The sequence below is a fragment of the Nuphar pumila genome, chromosome 11 (assembly GCF_984573655.1).
Source record: "Nuphar pumila chromosome 11, dmNupPumi1.hap1.1, whole genome shotgun sequence".
Lineage (NCBI taxonomy): Eukaryota > Viridiplantae > Streptophyta > Magnoliopsida > Nymphaeales > Nymphaeaceae > Nuphar > Nuphar pumila.
In genome coordinates this window covers 4,209,376-4,229,382 of record NC_143259.1, presented here as the reverse complement: position 1 = coordinate 4,229,382, position 20,007 = coordinate 4,209,376, and the positions used below count along the sequence as shown (strand labels likewise).

Sequence of the window (20,007 nt, the reverse complement as noted above, 5' to 3'; positions counted from 1 at the left end):
TATCTGTGACTATGGTTAATAATTGGGTACAGAAACAATTGAGGATGGTTGAATACAAGTCCAAATCCTCTATGAGACTATGACATGTTTGCTACTGTTTTTGTTGTTTCTGATGTCAGCCATGGGTTGCAACGTATTGGGGAATCCATATTTATAGAAGCTTTGATGTTGTTGGTTCAGTTTATGGATGGCATAAAGGAGCAGTGGAATGGTCTTAGCTCCTGAACATTCAGGCAATAAAAAAGAAGGAAAGAGTTCCTTTGAGACAATCGTGTATTGTATTGAGTTTTTGTTCTTGGATTGAACAGCTCTCAGTTCAGTTATTTCAACCGCATTGAATGATTCAGAGAACTTTTTTCATTCTGTTTGTTCTATCTTTTTATTTCATAATGTTTGGAGCTTTGCTTTGTCCTCTCTCTCTCCTCTTTTTTGCTAGAGCATGATTATCTGTTACTTAAAAAAATGTGAAGTCTTTTATTTTGTGAGTTTGCTCAGGGAATATTGTGGAGATTTGAACTTCATCGTGGAGGACAGAAGCTCATAATTCCTGTAAGTTGCATGCTGCACGGTAGCTATGCTTTTTAATCCCAAGCAGCCATCACATTATCTTTCTTATGTTTTTTGTTAATGATTAACTATTTGGATGCCGATCCAACAATTTGGATCTTTTTTGTTATGGTCATGTTATTGACTTTGGAGAATATTATTGCTTTCATGGTTGTCAATGTGGCCATTAACCACTTATTCACATGAAAACTTAGATACTGATACATGTAATTATGCACATATGCCGCGAATGTTTTACAAATGAATGTTTCTAGGAAAGGTTAAACAGAATAAATGTCAAACTGCAAACTACCTTATGCTTTCCTTTAACACTAAGCTTGAAAAATGTCTGGAATGCTATGTCACAGGGATTCGGCTAGCAGGGTGCCGCACCCGCGTCGACGCGACGCGACGCGACGCGGGTGCAGGTGCGGCACCGGGTGCGGTCAACCCGACCCTGGGTGCGTTGACCGCACCCAGGGTCATTTTGGTCCAATTTTCAGATAAAAGATCCTTCCCCACAAAACAATCACGCGCCTTCTTGTGCACAGACACCACCACATTCATCAAAGAAAACCCTAATGAACAAAAAAAAAATCGAGACCCACACCCCAAGTTCCCAACAAAAAAGAAAGAGAAAACATTCACCAAATGGATTGCCCAAACCCAAGAAAGAGAAGAAACAAAAAAGAGCTCCATCGACGACCAATCCGTCGATACGACACAAAAAACAATAGAAAAAAAACTCACGGATCGGGAACCAAGAACTTACTGTAGGGTCGGTACTATGCCAGAGGGATGCTTAGAGAGATCGACCGGCTGGCTACCTTCTACTTCCTGATCGGACATCTTCCCCGACCTCAGATCATCCACTCTCCGCTCATCAACCGCCGATCGCACCCAAAGAAAACCCAAGAAATAAGGATCCCCAATTTCTCCTCATCGACGAACGATTCTGGTGAAAAAGATCCGTCCGACGACGGGAAATTCGTGGGATAGTTCGAGATCGAGGAGGGAAAAATTTGAATTCGATGGGTTTTATAGAGGGAGAGCGAGGGAAGACAATCGTTTATATATACGAGAGAGAGAGAGGGTTTTGTTGGTTCGATATAAGAGAGAGATACGTGGGAGAGAGAGAGAGAGGGGTTTACTATCTTCCCAAGGCTTTGTATTTATACTGCCTGACCGGCTCAACCCGTAACCCTAAAACAGATGCCCACCGGCTATCCCCAGTTGGCGGTGGGTGGTGTTTTGGGTGGGTACCGTAGTACATACACGTATAGAACATTCCGCCCCCGACATCCGAAACCGATTAATCGGGTTCGGTAGCCAGAATCGGATCCAATTAATGATCGGATTGGCGTTCGGTATTTAGTTTTGCATTCATACCCGAATCCAAAATCCGATCAAAACCCTTAAGTATCGGATTTTAAGCTAATTGGATCAGGAGGAAACCCCCTCCCATCATTAACCCCAAATTGACTGGCCTTTGGTTGGTAAAACACGGATGTTAGGGTGTCGCACCCAGGATCCGAAGGACTATATATATATAATTTTTTTTTATATTTTTACCGCACCCCCGCACCCCCGCACCCGGGTTTTTTGGAAGTGCCGCATCCCCGCACCCGCACCCGCACCCATGTGACATAGCTGGAATGATATCATGTTTGTTCATCAAAGAGAAATGAAAGTTAGCAACTGTATGCGACTACATAGAGAGCTGAATCATATGTTAGCCTGTGGATTTTGAAGCGTGACCGTATTTGGTGAAATGCTTGCTTGGTGACTTTCAATTCAGAGTTTTGTGCAATCTTAAGTCATTTTTGTTTGAACCAAAACAACAAAGTCAAGTTGCTGAAAGCTGAACAGGAAAAATGTTCTTTAACAACAATTTTAGTTGGATGAGCCACTCCTTCTACACTTTATTTCTATCCTGGTTCTGGACAGGTTGCAATATGAGTTTTTCCAGTGAAAAGGTAACTTAGGTATGATAGGTGATTTCATGATAATCCTATGTAAAAATTTTAGGGATAAAATTCTAGTGAATTATGATATAGACAATGCTAAGAGCCTCGTGAAGTAGCCTAGATCAACATTTTGAATTTATATCATATAGTTTGACATATGTCAACATTTTAAATTTATATCATATTGTTTGACATTTATGTTAAAATTTTGAGTTGTTCGATTAGGTGTTTTTTTTAGTGTCAAAAGACTCCCTTAAACATGTTGAATAATCTGATTAACTTCTACTATTTTCATATCTGGGAATTATCTTATAATTGAAATATCAGTTGGTCCTGTACGTAATGCCTTTCTGGGTCATCAAAAACTTTGACTGGGCTGCTGATGATATGAAAGAACTGAGTGCTCTCTCTGGTTTGATGATACTCTAGGCCTAGGTTATTCTCACAGGCTCGTAACCAGCCAAAATTTGTTGCTTCTGGCTTTGCCTAAAAGTGAGTTCTTTTGGAATGACCAAAATGTTCATCTACGTTGGGTTTCCGAGGCATTACCATTTTAATTGCTGAAGTCGATCTAAAGTTTTTTGGTTGTCAGTTCTTGTTCTGCATTTTGAATTCCAATCTCTGTGAGCAAAGAACTGATGATAAGTTGGTCAAAATATCTGCGAAAGTAACTTTGGTGAATTGTTTTAGTAAATTATCACATACAACACTTCTTGTATGAGCCAGACAGAACATCTTATTAAGATTTGTTATGATGAAGAAAGTTGTAAAGAATTTCATAAATTTGCATTTTGTTAAGGAAACTGCTATGTAGACATATTGACACTAAAACTTAGTTTGGTTATTAGGAGTTTAAGACACACTGTGGGCATAGTATGAGATGTTTACAAGCAATGCAACATGGAACTTTTGGAAAGTTTGGACATGTGGAGACCAGTGAAGTAAATACATTTGTGACCCCGTTGAAGGAAATAATGTAATTAAGTGAAAGGATATGCATAATGTAATCATGCAACCAATTAAGAGTAACTGTATCATAAAAAATGAAATATTATGGTATGTGAATCTCAAATAGTAAATGTCAAGGCTTGATAATGTTCCTCTGACACTCTTATAGTACATGAGGTGTGCAAATCAATAAAAAGGATTTTGGGCTTGAAAGACCAATAGGAGAACGATTCTAAACCATGGCTGTGATTGAAATCCCAAATTTGTCTGCTCTGCTTGAGCCTGAGATAAACCTTGTTGTTTGACCTATTTTATGCATAACCATACTAAATCAAGACTGGATCATGATCAAGCGATATCACAGAGACTAAATCAAGGCTGGATCATGATCAAGCGAGAACATGTGGTTTCTAGGCTGAGTTAAGGTTGGTTAATGGCTCGTAAATGTCTAGAAACCTGATATAAAGGTGTAGTTAATTGTGATTAGTGATTTTCAGCCATTACATTTAATATGTTGACTGATGATTGTATGTTGACTTAATGCTGGCATGTGATCAGGTATTGCTGTCAAGCCAGTTGAATCCATTTCTTGCCACAGGAGCATTGATAGCTCCAACCTCGCTATATTTTTTGCTGAAGGTTGAACCAAATATTTTATGTTTGCTTTTAAGTTTACAATACTTTTTCTATGTTTTATTGCCTTAATTTGTTGGTGAACATGGCTTTATCCTGGGAGATAGCTTTAATTGGCAACCTTTGCTCTTAATATGTTTTTAATTGTATTTGCTGCTATAAGCATTTCCTCTGTTGAATGCATCTATACACAAACTTAATCAATATGAGATAGTTACCTCAAAGCATGTTGGAAAACTATTTAGGTATTATCTGCAAGCAACTTCAGTAACTTCAAGTATTAATATGTTAGAATATTTTACTTTAGATGCACTGTGCATAGCATAACTGTCGCATTTGCTTTTATCTGGTCTTCTGCAGTTTTTTTATCGAGATCAGTTAAATATGTAATTGGATTTGTCCATTAAACAGTAGGCAATATCAATGCACACTAATTGTATTTTCCAGTGATTTTGTGCTGTTGCTGTTGTGTTTGCTTTTGTTACTAATTCTTACTTGAGTCAAACTTGATGGTATTCTTCTGATATAAAACATGTTTGGGATAATTATCCATATTTATGAAGATAATGTGTAGAACATATTATAATCCCTGCTTCTATGGGAACATTCTTATGTCATATACCCTATATCTCATATCATGGTCTGTTCATCATTGACCTTGCACCCACGTGATGCTCTTCTGCATAGCTGGACCAGCACAGTGGTACTTAGTGAACCATTAGGTGCCAAATCACATGGATCTAGACTACTATGCCTGTGTTGAATGTGTAATAATTAATGAAACAAGCTGAAAGCAAGAGTACAATGTGCACAAGCACAAATATAAATCCACTAAAGGATAATACAACGCACTAAGGCACTACACAAGCACAAAGTGCATACAATGGCTACAAAGAGCCTAAATACAAACAAACATGAGTCCTCAAATGGACAACAAACAATCCAATCAATGACAAATACATAAGATCACAAGAGGCACTAATAAACACATACAAAAGAACACAAAAAACATAAAAATAATAATCTTTTATTGATATAGAATGCTTAGGAAAACATTAGACAAAATAGGGACACCATGTCTGTGCTAGGCCTCTCAATTGCGTAGAAGCTAACGAGACACGACGATGTTCAGCAACTGTGTGATAATCGAAGAAGAACTGCACTGCATAAGACCAGTCGAAAAACTGCTCCGCGTCGAATCGTCCCGCAAACTCTGGAAGATCCAGTTTCACGCCATAAGTGGAGGAGTGGTCTGGTGCTCTCTGTTGTCGCGGCTCCACCATTCCGGCAGGATGCTCGTTCCAGAAAAGGTCGTCGTCCCATGCTGCCTCATTGTCCGTAGGGCGGTATTGCTCGTCGGGATGTTGGTGCTGTCGAACTCTCCCTATGGGGGGTCGGCGGTCAGGGCGCGTCGGTTTCTGCTGACATTGCCTCGGTCTGGTTTGCCCGGGGGCGGGCACCATCTGCGGCTGGTATTGTGGTACTGGAATGACGGGAAGGCCAATGTAGGGGGGAGGGTTCGGGTGAGTTTCTGGTTCCTGGCGGGTAGAATTGGTATAATATGGTTGTGGGTTAGGAGTATGGTGTTGGGCTAGAGGTTGAGTTGGGTTCTGGGTCAGGGTTGGGTAAACAGGTGGGTTTGGGTTTGGGTATGGGTATGGGTATGGTGCCTTGTAGTTATATGGATGGGTTGGTTCGCCCGATGGGATATGGATCGGGCCCGCTCCTACACTACTCGTCGGACTCAGATATGAATGGGTTGGATCGAGGTTCGAGTTGTGGGGATAAGAAGCTTGGTTTGAACTCGATCCCCGATCCATAGCATTATGGGTCTGGTTTTGACCCGGCTCAAATCCAAACTGGAGCTCCGTCCGGGTCCGATAGGGGTTAGGGTCGGTCTGGGGTATATGTTGAGGGTCGGAACTAATGGGTTGGTTCTGGCTCGGGGCTGCCCGCGAACCGGAACCAACTAGGTAGGCTGGGTAAGGGGTATCTAGACCCAAACCCGTTCCCTGAGACCCAATGGTTGGTCCTAGCAAAACAGGCCTGGGTCCCGTTGCATTACAAACTGGATTGGGTCCTCTTGGATCTGGCCCAATCAACAAAGGTTCGCCAACTCCAGCTCGCAGGGATGCGGCTACAGAGCCTCCCCGTGTGGGGTCGGGGAAGAGATGTACGTCTCTCCCAAGCTGGGCTGATAGGACCTGGCCAGCAGCAGGGTCCAGCGTGACGCTGGGCCCCTGCCGACTCAGCTCACTCTGCGACACAGCCCGAGCGAGGCCCTGCCACGATCCCGGGCCCGCAGGTGGACCCAGCGCAACACTGGGGCCCTGCAGGCTCGGGCTGACCCTCAGTGCAATTGCTGTTGTGCCTGGCCACGCACCCTGGCCTGCAGGTGGACCCAGCGTACCGCTGGGGCCCTGCAGGCTCGGGTCCACCTGTGAAACAGGCGCAGTCACCCGTTGTCGGGAGTGGGGTGCTCTTACCAGGGCATCGTTGTTCGCCGGGATCCCCTGGTGTTGTCGAGAGACGTCCGGACCATACATGGATGATGGAACTGCTGGGAAGGCCGGTCCTCGTTGTAGGGGTATCGGCTGGGATGATTCAGCCCCCTGGGGGTTCAGATTTGCAGACACGCCATCAGCGAAGTCTGCATCTGGTACTGCGCACGGCCCCTTGTGCGACTCGAGTGCTGTCAAACGATTATCCATCCCATCCAGCCTTTTCAATAGGCCTGCAACATCCCGGGTCACGCGCAACACATTCTCCTGTATTTTCGTCAACACCTCCATGACACGCAGCATTGGATCTTCGCTGCTCGCCTCCTCACGCACTTCGCCTTGTACCGGATCGGTTCCCTCCTCAAGAGCCATACCGCTGATGAAGGTGGAACGCCCGCTCTGATACCACTTTGATGCAGTCCACGTTGGAGGAGGAGAGAAAATAATGGCCCACCGTGAATCGGTGTGGCTGAACCTCTTTATTAAACTCAGAAATGTTCAATAAGCAATAGGAAAATGCAATAAACAGGGAAAAATGTAAAAGAGAACAGCAAGCAAGTAAAAGAATAGGAAAAACTGCAGGAAAGAAAGACGGCTGGAGCTTTTCAGTAATCTCTGCCTTCACGCAACCCTAGGCAGGGCTTTTTAAAGGCTGCTTACTGGACCCGGGTCGTGGGTCCAGGTTTTGGATCCGACCCACGATCCGGGTCAGTCTCGATCTGCAGTTGGTTCTGGGGCGTGCGAGCTCCACCACGCCTGACGTAGGTGCGCAGGGGTACCTCCTTGCGTCGTAGCTTCGTCCCTGCAAGTGAGTCATATGCGCGGGGTCCTTCATCTGCCCTTTGTGGCGGATCGGGTGGCACGATGGATCCAATCGGGTCCTGCCCTGCATCAATAACCCAATTAAGGTTTATGTACAAGAGGCAAAAGAGTCACTCACACAACCCAAATATGGGTTCAAGCATTAAAGCCACAAATGATCAAGAGGATACACATAAAAATAATAATTTTATTAAGGAGAGAATGCACACAAAATGCATGAAATTTTTTTAGTGGATAACGTTTTTTCATACAAGGGAAAATGAGCAACGAAAAAGATTAGAAAACACATGGATTTTTTTTTTAAAATCCCACGTACAATGAATCATTACAAAAGAAATGATATTTGCAAATCTCAACCCCAGTTTGCTCACCACAAGCAATAACCTCTTTGACCTCCAACTCAATATCCTCAAAATTTGAGCATGTCAACCCAAAGGACAAGAGATCAAACACAAATGTGATCAATAACCAAACCAGTGACCATGCACCAACAATACTGAACATCTAAACTGCCCACAAATGTGATCAATAACCAAACCAGTGACCATGCACCAACAATACTGAACATCTAAACTGCCAATAAATATCAGCTATAAGCACAAGTGGTGCACATCCCTCACCTTACAAATGATTGTAAAACTCTAAACAATATCAGTTTTAACCGGTTCACATAACTCACCACTGGTAAAACAAAATCTCTTATCTAAAGAAAAAATATTCAATTAAGAGGAAAGAGTGGAGAAAACAAGATAGGCAAAAAACACTGTAATGAAGACAAACCGATGTCAATAAGTAAGACATTGAAAATAATATTCGAATCAAAGCAATAAATTTTGCAATAATATGAGATTTAATCCATAAGTAGTCATAAGCAAATAACAATAGAGCCATCACTAATAAAGATCGATACAAGCATCCAATAAACAACAAGGGCCAAATAACCAACTGAGTGATACAAGTCACTCAAAGAACCAGAGGTAAAACAAGTGTCAGTTAGAGATAAAACAAGTGTCAACACAATACTCATAAACCAACAATCTAAAGATTCTAAACCAACAAAAAATAGGGGTTCCCACGTAACTCACCCCAACAATCATCTCTGGTTCCACAACATTGAGGTGCACATAACTCACCTCAAAATAGCCGAATAATAATAATGGATGTATCTAATAGAAAAGTGATGAACTAAGCCAAACACATAGGCAAATAGGAAAACCTTGAAAGACACATTCCAAGGAAACAAGAATCGATTTGACAATAGTTTCAAATCAAGAGAAGTAACAAGAGTTTGAATCCTCAAATAAGTTTTAGTAAAAAAACATGCACTACATGCAATCATGTGACAAGATAAAATGTGCACCAATGAGTCTTCAATTACAAACAAGCATGTGCATCAATAGATACAAAATGGACAAGTATAAAGGTGAACCATGAAGGACACACTTACAACGCTCACAAAGGGCATACCCTAAGAAGACTCATAATTCACAAATTAATATTTTATTAATATCAAGTATGCAAAAAGCGTAATACTTAAATTCCATGCAAAAACATGTAAGATAATGTTTATTAAAAAGCCATGAGACTAAGAAATACAAAGTGCACAAGGAGCAAATCATTCAAGTATTCAAGTACAATAACTGCATTCACAATAAACACCTCCCAAGAGGCTGGAACACAACCCACAAAGTTGCACAATCATAAGGGCCACTAAAGGGCCAAGATAACAAAACATGTATAAAGAAAAGCATTATAATATTCAAAGATTTGCATATGATTTTTATTGGTTTAGAGAAGGCATACGATAGAGTACCTAGGGATGTTCTCTGGTGGACAATGATGAAGAAAGGTGTTTCTCTCAAGTACATTAGTATAATTAAAGATATGTACGAAGGAGTAGTAACCAATGTCCGCACTTGTGGAGGGGTGACAAACAATTTTCCTATAACGGTTGGGTTATAACAAGGATCTACATTAAGCTCTTTCCTATTTGCGCTTACGAAAACAATTCAAGAAAATGTGCCGTGGTGTATGTTGTTTGCTGATGATATTGTTTTGATTGATGAGTTTAGAGCTGGGGTTAATGCTAAGTTAGAATTATGGAGACAGACATTGGAAGCAAGAGGTTTTACGTTGAGTAAGAGTAAGACAGAATATATGGAATGCCAGTTTAGTAAGCAACGCAGTAATGCTGAGAGTGTAGCGAAGCTTGGCGGGCAAGAAATATCGGTGGATGACTATTTCAAATATTTGGGATCTATCATTCAAAAGGATGGAGAAATTGATGGAGATGTAAACCATAGGATAAAAGTTGGGTGGATGAAATGAAAAAGTGCAATTGGAGTGTTGTGCGATCGTAGAATGCCATTGCGGGTGAAGGGAAAGTTTTATAGGACGACAATTAGGCCTGCTTTACTATATGGTACGGAATGCTGGGCTGCAAAGAGACATCATATTCAAAAAATGAGTGTAGCTGAGATGCGTATGCTTCGATGGATGTGTGGAAATACAATAAAAGATAAGATTCGAAACGAGGAGATACATAAGAAGGTAGGCGTTGCATCCATTGAAAATAAGATGAGAGAAAATCGTTTACGGTGGTTTGGGCATATTCGGCGAAGGCCTAATGATGCTTCAATTAGAAGGATGGAGAAATGGCAAAATATATTAGTTAAAGGTAGGCCTAAGAAGACTTGGATGGAGATGATAGGAAAGGATATGAATGCTTTGAACCTCACCGAGGACATGGCATTGGATATAAATGATTGGAGGAGAAGGATTCATGTGGAGGACCCAGAATGATTTTCTTTTTTGGTTCATATCGCCGACACCAATTGTTTTGGGATGATGGTGTAGTTGTTGTTGTTGTTGTATTATAATATCCAAAGAGCAATACAATCCTATAGATCTAATGCTCAAGATACAATACAAGAGCATGCATTACAAATCTAACCAAGGTAAATATAACATGTCATGTATAACGAGAGCATACCGAAATCTTATAAAGTGCTCATGCATGAAAATATTATCATGCATATATATATAAAAAAAACTTATAATAATATATTATCAAATGAGACTACAACGAACTTGACACAAAGGATAATTTAAAAGTATGCAATATACATCCATAGAAATGTCACAACCCTCAAAATAAAACGACATGAATTTGAAGACATACATGAAAACATTTTTTGACATTTATAATCAAGGTTGTAAGTATCATATTGTTACCCATATCGGTCGGTTCCAAAGTAACAACGTATCGTATCGTAAACATATTGTAAAATTTTAATAAAAAATTCTAAAAAATTCAAGAAAATAAAAAAACAGCAAAAATTCTAAAAACTCATATCACATGAAACACATGAAACAATGATAAATTGCACAAAATACAACCATAAAATCACATATGAAGCATTTATGTCTCTATGAGTCACATAAGACATCACCAAACATCAACTAATATAGAATCATAGATAATATTGCATGCATATCCCACAAGAACAATGCAAAACATTAAATATCTTGTAAATACTTTCATATTACATAAATAGTATGACAATAGTTGCACTCAATTTTTAATCGGTTTTCACTCATTTCTTGAGTACGCCATTGCCATGCCAGATCATCTTATGCCATCTTTGTTAGAGCCTGATTTCTACCTTGATATATATCTTTAATTGTTGTGGTAAGTTGGCTAGGGTTGTAGGGTGGTAGTGCCCCTAAGGCCATTTTTTTTTTGAAAAGTAGCTTTGTAATTTTACTCATAATAAAGATTTTTTACCTTAACCCATTTTCTTGAGTAGAAAAATGGTGAAAATGCACTTTTTTTACCTTAATCCACTTCTTTGGGTGAAAAACGATGGAAATGCACTTCTAATGGCCTTTAGACAATTGGAGAAGTCCCATTTTATGTACATCTCAAAAGTGACCAAGTGAGCCCCATATAGTCGTTGGGAGCTCCCAATGGCTATATTGATAGCCGTTGGGGAGTCCCAACAACTTTATGGTTATTTGACCATAAGGTCCCTACATAAGAAGGGAATTACAAAAGAAAAGGAAAAAAAGAAAATACAAAAAGACTGATGTGCCCCTAATGGGCACAGCCTATTACATAAATGTAAAATGACAAAAATACCTCTAATGGGTATTACCTATTACAACCATTTAAAAAAAATGTACACACACACACACACACACACATATATATATATATATACATGCACATATACAAGTATATATAGCTAAACATATATACCTATATGTACAACTTAACAGAATGCCACAAGATGTGCACATATCCATAATCACAACGGCTGCAAATATAAGCAATAATTGACATTCAATGAATACAAAGCAAGTTCGTATGGAACACATAAACGGATTAAAAGTTAAAACAAAATACTTCATCACAAAAGATACTGGAAGTTCATTCAGCAGAACCTTCATGAATTGTCCATATATAGTTGAAATCTATTATATTCCAGACAACTGCTTCCCATTTTTGTACCACAGATTAAAATTGGTTATGTCAAAAGTCATCCATTGCAGATTGCACAAGACAATCTCTCTTTCCTTTTTTTTTTCCCTTTTGGTATTTGGCAAAGGCTATCAGAAATATGATGAGATTCTAGCTCTCCTGATGATGCAAAGTTTAGTGAGCAAACTTGTTTCTGCATATGTTGCTGCCATCCTGTTGTTGGGGCTGTGGTTCTTTTAATGCTCTAAAACAATTTGCTAGGCTGTTGGATGCACTTAATCACGTTTACCTGCCTTTCTCTACTAATTTTGCTTTTTTCCAACTTTAGAAATGGTTGCTTACTTTTTTTTGGTTAGGTAGCAGATTTTTTTCCCCTGAATCAAATTGCAACTATGAAAATGTTCTACACTGTGGCCATTATGGCATGAAGATTTCTCTATGATGCCTCTTTGTTGCAATTTTGGAGCTAAAATAAAGGATTATGCAGTCCTAAGTGAGACTGACAGTGATGATATTATAATTTGAATGGTTGCCTGAATCCAAAATATCAACTCTCAGTATACACCAGTACATAGAGGGGAAGCGGCAACTTGATTAAAATAATGGCATGAGGGGGGTTGGTTTCTTAATTGCTGAATCTGCAAACTGATTCCATACATGGCAGGGATGCATTAACCTAGTTGTGACTTTCTTAAGGAAATTTAATAGGAAATGTTTGACCATGTGTTTTGTTTCTGAAAAAAGGCTTGTTCCTTCCAAAAAAAAATCTAGTGTATCTTTTTGCCTGTCTGATGAGATCATGTAATAAAAAATTTCATATTTCATCTTGATGTATGACAAACATTTATCTATTCTGTTGCTGATTCTTGGCTTCTCTTCCTAATTATGGGCAGACTTTTGTTGTAAAACCTTACTACCTCAAAAGGGAGAGACTGAAGACCCAAGAGAAGAGACAGAGAACATCTGCTCAGGTATTCCTGTGCTTTACCTTTGTAGTTCGACTCTAAAGTTGTAATGTTCTCTCTTGAATAATTCCATTTTCATTTATGACTTGAATTTGGAACTAAGATTATGTAAATGTAGCAGTGTTGTACTATTTATTTTGTTATGTCAATATACTTTTCTTCTTAGTTCAGTTTTGAACTTAAACATTGTGCGAGTGTGTGCAACCACATTCGTGTTTTTTTCTTTTCTGATTCTATAAATGGTCATGCATCCTCATTAACCACTTGCTCAACAGACAACTGCAGGACAAGATGATCATCGTGGTAGTTGCTCCTCAACTGATTGTGTAAAGAGTCACTTATTGCACTTATCTACTACCTGCAATACTCAGCCAGACACACTCCATCTTTGCTTCCGTACAATGTCCTCTTATGTACTAGGCATTAATGGAAATCTTCATGAAAAAAGGGTGTATCTTTGTATCTACAGTCTTATCCATGTGACATAGGGTTGTCATACTTCATACAGATGGTGCTTTTGTAGACATTGATTGTTATTAGATGAAGACCACAGGATGTGGCTTTCTATGCACTAGTGGTTCCTTTTTTTTTTCCCAAATATTTAAAGCATATGGAAGAAAATGATTGAGAACTAGTTTAAAAATAGTCAGTTACCCTTTGCAACAATCAGTGGTTGTGAAAACTGAGAGAAAATAAGCCATATTAGGCCAGGGACTTGGCAACCAGTGTTCATATCGGGGGTATCAATACCAAACAACATATATGCTGTATTCTTTCTTTTCGCCAACTGCTAAATTTGTTCTTAGTGGACCGATTATATCTTTAATACTTCCTCATTTATCTTGATGCATGAGCACATCTTGGGATTTTAATGGAAGAATGTTTTAAGGGCGATCTTCTACAATATACTTCCAGCTACAATATACTTCCAGCTCGGTATACAACTTGATTGTGTAGAGGTCTATCATGCCAGATATTTTGCCTATTGTTGCTTTAGTTTCGGGATGTTTTCTGATACAACATGATCTGAACATCCCTTGATTCTTTTGTTTGCTCGGTCCATGGAGTCATGAGGGGGTTTTCATCTCCATCCACCAAGGATGCCGTATATTTCAAAATGCATGTACAAATATTTTCTGAAATCTTATTATAACTCTTCTAGTAACTCTTACCACTTATTGTCTTCGATTGCCTGCCATTCTTGCAGTCCAGTGAACCCACCTAATTGGAACCATGGTTGGCCAGCCTGGTAACTTGGGCGAAAACCGTTTGGGATCCAACTCGTGACTCAGGGAGTCAACTCGGTTGGCTCACTGAGTCAGGTCCTATTATATTTTATTTTTAAAATATAAATTATATACATTAGCTCCATTAACATAAATATCTTTTTTATATGTATTATTTTCCACTCTAAATTGAAAGCATGTATTGCTTTTATTATTGTGTGGTAAAAGTATATGCTGTTGCACTATTTTGTCTGAATTATATATTCATAATCCTAACCTTGTTTTCTTTTTCTTTTTTTTTGGTTGAACGGGGGGTGGGGGGTGTTGAATATTTTTCATGAAATATATAGTTAAAACATGACCTGCGTGGACTAACAAACCGAGTCAGACTAAGACATGGGTGAACTACTGGTTTTTAATCGAGTTTATGTCCAAAACAACTTTTCTTGACTCATTGATCTGTTTGATGCATGACTGGGGCTTTGGTGAGTTTGCCAACTATGAATGAAACAACATTGCGTCCTTCACATGATCAATGAACCAATCAACTTTAGTATCCTTGGCTCCTTGAAATAGTAAAAAAAACATGTGATAGCCTATGCTGATCATCATTCTTTATATAATGCATGGTCAAACTATATTTCCAATGTTCTATATGCTTCTAAGGTTTCTTGCAACTCATAATGAATGGATGTCTTCATTACATGGACAAATTGCCTATTGTCTCAATCATCATCCGAAAGCTAAATGGGTAGTACTTTATTTGGTTCCAGATGCAACTCTAACACTTCTTGGTTACCTTCTTTAGCTTGTTGACTCATTAACACTTTTTATTATTAGATATCCTGAAAGTAAGGATCGATTTAGTCCCTGTCATATTGCCTCTTGGTGCCCAAGATTTTAGGTTTAGCTTGAAGGGAAAATTCTCAGCGACTTCACCATCATTGTTTTTCAGCTCCACTCCAGAAATGACTTGCACGATTGCACATTATTTTCAGTTGATTTTTCTTTTTGCTTTGCTTTCTCTTTATATAGTTTTTAATAATCCATTTAGTTAGAGCTCTAGTGTGTTTGCTTGGTAAGGGACCATGGCATCATTTTTTCAGAAACAATTGGAAAGCAAGACATGTTTATAGATTGAACTAAGTTGGCAAAATCATATATCAGTAAGCAAATTCTAGCTGTGTTGAAAGCTACAGATTTCAATTCTTTTTTTTTTTTAAAATAAACCTTTGTTGATGTTATGGATCGTTGGACTTTGTACGCTGCCACTTATCCAGAAAATTGAGACAAATTGGATATTTTATCGTACACCATAGTTTCTTGTCCTGGTTTTCTGGGTGGTCGGTGCATATATACACCCCTAATATGACCTATCTATGATACATTGTTACATACTCTGGCAGTCAATTAATCCTTCATTAAAAATGGGTCTACTTTCATAAACAGCGTTCTTGTAAGTTAAAAGACAAAATTCCTAAAATTGAAGATAATTATATTTGTTATCTTCCTTGCCTGCCTATACACATCTACCTAATAGTAAGCTTGTTCTAAATGGAAGTTCGTAATATACAGGTGCAAGAGGCAAGGGCAGCAGCTGAGAAGGCCCAACTATTGCTAACAAATGTTGCCAATAGGAAGAAAAATAAACAATTAGAAGCCGGGGGCCTTGTTATTACAAGATCAGTTTATGGAAATCTTAAAGCTTATAAGAAAAGGAATGGGAACATAACTGAAGAGAATGATGAACTTGTTCCACAGGTGTTGGATGTGACAATACCTCTAAATTTTCTTATAAATGATTCTGGGTACCTTAAGGTATGTTCTTTGTCTTATTTAATTTTCCATGAAACCTGTATATTGTTTTTTTTTCACAGCATTCTAAATGTGCATATAATTTATGAGAAAGTTTCTGCGATGGTGCGATTTGATCTTGTCATGGTTGTCTTCTGATTCCTTTTTTTTTTCTTTTTCAGTTACAGAATTCTGTTGTTGCTTTTCATATTTTAGTATGTAAAAAACCAATGCTTTTATTTATTGTGCATTGTGGGCTCTTATTTGAGAAGGGAAAAAAGAGACTGCATAGATTTCATGTTGCCAGTGGACATCATAGGCACATGGTTTTAGGCATTGTACATAGGGTCATTTTTCATGTATTGCAGGTCATTAGTGCCCAAATACCATGGTGTGCGGGTGACATATTATCTGTATTATCTCCTAAATGCGATAGTTCAACAACAACAACAACAACAACTACGCCTTCAACATTTATTACTATTATTTAGACTGGGTTCTGATCCAAAGTCATAGAAGAAGCCCATAGTTTGTCAACTTAAAAATAAACTGTTTACTTTTAAATCATGTTCTCATCCAAAATCATAGGGGAAACCCATGACTTATCTACCCTGTTACCACTTTCCGCCTCTCTTTTTCACACCCCGCCCCTGATCACCCGTTTCCTCCATGATCCAGCGAAACAGAACCTATTCATCATGCTATAATAAGGTTGTGAACATTGCAAATAATAGTTTAGTCCTGATCTTCCAACCAAGTGTGAAGTTGGTCGTGTAACCAATCCTCCGTGAAGGCAAACTTGGTAAGGCTGAATTGAGACATGCTCTGCTTAAGTTGCAAGAAATTTGTGTAGCCAACTGAAGTTAAATCCAAAGTCAAGTAAGGATTAGAAAAGAATTGTGTAATCAGCATGTGCGTGTGTGTGCATGTGTGGGTGGGTGGGTCCAGAGTTGCCATTTGGGGAAGCAGGAGCCGGAAGCGATTCGGGAAGCGGATGCGGGAAGCGAGACACTTCCAAAATGTTAGGAAGCGGGAAGTGTGGGACAACTTAGAAGCGAACCAGGAATTGTCTCGGAAGCGAGAAAAGAAGTGAACTGGAAGCGACCTAGGAAGCGATAGGGAAGTGAAACATGAAAAGAAGAAAAAACAAGGAAAAAACAAAAAAATGCTTCCCCTAAATGGGAAGCACACTTCCCAATTAATTTTGGTGCTTCCCAGCACGTTTCGCGCTTCCGAAATGCACTTTGGGGAAGCACGCTTCCCCAGGTCCTATGGTGCTTCCAGTAACCCTGGGTGTGACCATGGTTTCCATCAAAGATGTCTAGAAGCTGACCTGTGGGTGAGGTTGATGTGGTAGGTGGTGTCAAGAAGTGGAGAACTAGTAACAAAACAGGTATAGTATTTGGCTAATGCAGGTCCACATGTGTATTTTGGACACTGGGATTGGTCTGAATCTGATATGAGTTGGATTGTGAAATGCAAAAGTTGAATCCAGGTTTCATCTTCGCATGGTAATGCTATATGTAGTGAAAAATGTAAAAGGAAAAATGCCTTTAGAACCATAAAAACTCATTGGATTTGCTATGGATAAAAAATTAATCCTACCAAAAAGTGTTAGCTCCAAAACTAACTTGTGTCCGATCAGTTCAACAAAGTAGACCAAAGTATATAAATAGATTCATTTCTTTGATCCATGTCAAATGATACTTGTGAGATTTAGGCTAGATTTGAAGAACTTCACCCCTAGGGAGAAGTGAATCATATACCTGATTTGCATCAATTCATTCTGCACGAAAGTAGGATTAGCAAAAATGTGTCTAAATTGAGCTAGATTTACTCTGGTTTTACTCGTATCTTTCTATACGAACCCACAAGCTCTTGGATCCAGTCACATTCAAATAAATGCGTGTATGTCAAGGTCTGACTTAATTCATATTTTTGCTTAATTAGTTTTTTTTTCTAGCTGGATCTGGCTTGATATCTAAGCTGCACTTGACCTTTTTTGTTCATAAGTCTCCGAGATAGGGTTTGCTTTGATAAGGGTCTTTTATTTGCTTCATTTTGGGTTTGATGATTTTTTCTTAAGGTTTTCTTTGCGGAACTTAGGATTTTGAAAATTTTGGTGGTTAAATGAGCGCTCTTGATAGAATGTAATCCTGATGAGTAGGTTGTGAGGCCAGCCAATATGCGGTCGGTGATTTGGGGGACGCGCTGGGTTGTGTAGGATAGCTGAGTTAGCAGTGGCATCTTGATTCGATGAATAAATTTTGCACTGGGTAGTAAAGGGTAATTGAAGACATGTAGGGATAAGGAGACCATGTTGAAAGTAAGATGCTAGATTATATGAAGGCCCCTCCTTAACCCCTACCCTCTTTTTGAGATTCTATCTTGAACTGTCCTTGTTAAGAAATATCATACAATTAGCATTGAATGACATCTGCGGAATTGCTATCGTGAGCAAATTGGCAGCATGCTAATATTGTAGTGAGAGAAGCAGTAGAAAAACTTGATATGGAATATCTCAATTATAAACTGCAACCATATTATTTGATAAATTACAAATGCTAATTTCTGCTATTCCGAAGAGTTATCCTACCAAGCAAATTTTTTATAATAAATTTATTTTGAGCAGTGGTTATTCATTTGTTGGACAGAGCAAGTGCTCATTGAATGTAACAATATTATTTTCGGTATTTGTTCAGCACTTTTCCTACTCACTGAATTGGTATTGTAGTCATATCATTGATAATGTCCTTGGTTTATTTTCAATGAAATCCCGTTGGTTGAGATGTGGATATGTTGTATAATCCAATTTGTTAAGCTTCGGAAGGGTATCTATAATATCGTTGGTTTTCAATGAAGTCCTGTTGGTTGAGATGTGGATATACTGCAAACCTAAAAATTTCTTTCTGTAATCTGTTCAGCTTCACAAGGGTATCAAGAAGTCTGGAATCATGGGGTTCTGTGATCCCTGCCCAGAGGAACTGAAGCAATTATTTGTCGAATATGCTTATGGAGGGGAGAAGCATGAGGTTTCTGAATCCTTTCATGTTTTACTCCTGCGAGAAGCACAACTCTTTTTATCACTACTTTATATGATGAACATAAAATTTTGGTTATGCAGGTGACGGTTGATGACTATGATGAGTTGGTGATACCACAGGAGTCGCATAAAGTTTGAACTCTCTAGATTGAAAATTTCTTCTTACAAATACAAGCTCTTGATTGTAGATTGGGAAGGTCTCTCGACAATTGTTCATGCTTACACATGCCACAGAGGATTCCTGATCCCAGAGTTTGGGCCCCACAGCGAAATTTTTGGCATCTTATTGTAATTAATAAGATTGCCCATCTCATAAAAGATTAGCTATCCATCTGTTAATTCCATTTATGTACTGTTTATCCCTGCTTGAAGCAGGTGTGGGTAGGCTAGTTTATGATGAAATTGTTATGATTAGTGATGAAAAATATTTGAAACATGCGGTGTAATTTATGACTTGCAGGTGGTTTGTTGATAGTCTTTATGATTATTTTCTTAGTTGAAGTTATCCCAATATATCCTGTATTTCAGGTAAACCAAAGATGGTGGCAAATGCACCCGAGTTTGTCCAGGACGGTGGGTCTGTCGCACCCCCTTCAAAAATAACGGGAAGGGACAAAGCGGTCCCTCTGAGGACTGTTTTGACCCCACATTCAAACACAGGGCAAGTCCCTGTGTGGGACTCGTCCCGGGAATCAAACAAAGGCATGTTTATTGCCCAGAAAATGGGATGGTTTGGCTGGAAAAGGAAATCATACTTTGCAATGCATCCCAGCTAGTCCACTTATCCAAACACCCTCTGAATGTTCTCCAAATCGATGATGCTGACTGTTGCCAATGAACAATATGAAATATTCTCGTTTCCCATGTGCCAGTGTTGTTTCATTCTTCCACTTACTATGGCATAGGCACAGAATCTGTAAGACAATTTTGTTGCTGATTGTTGTATGAGCAGATGTTGGGGTGGTTGATTGCCTGTCTCAAGCTGTAGAGGAGGCCAAACCAATGCAAAATTATGGGTTCCTTGGAAGGGAAAACTAATAACTGTAGTGTTTGATTGGCAGAGCATGATATGAACTTGG

The 20,007-nt window shown here is 39.0% G+C and overlaps 1 protein-coding gene across 1 annotated transcript in view; it reads left to right on the top strand.

Moving 5' to 3' along the window:
- Positions 1 to 19,409, top strand: part of OWL1 (DNAJ heat shock N-terminal domain-containing protein) — a 28,681-nt gene extending 9,272 nt beyond the window's left edge. The window contains exons 8-13 of the mRNA XM_089981641.1: positions 496 to 549; positions 4,020 to 4,100; positions 12,794 to 12,871; positions 15,667 to 15,909; positions 18,810 to 18,917; positions 19,010 to 19,409. Coding sequence (XP_089837767.1) covers positions 496 to 549; positions 4,020 to 4,100; positions 12,794 to 12,871; positions 15,667 to 15,909; positions 18,810 to 18,917; positions 19,010 to 19,066 — 621 coding nt within the window. The 3' untranslated portion in view covers positions 19,067 to 19,409. The remainder of the gene's footprint in view (positions 1 to 495; positions 550 to 4,019; positions 4,101 to 12,793; positions 12,872 to 15,666; positions 15,910 to 18,809; positions 18,918 to 19,009) is intronic.
- The last annotated feature ends 598 nt before the right edge of the window (positions 19,410 to 20,007 follow it).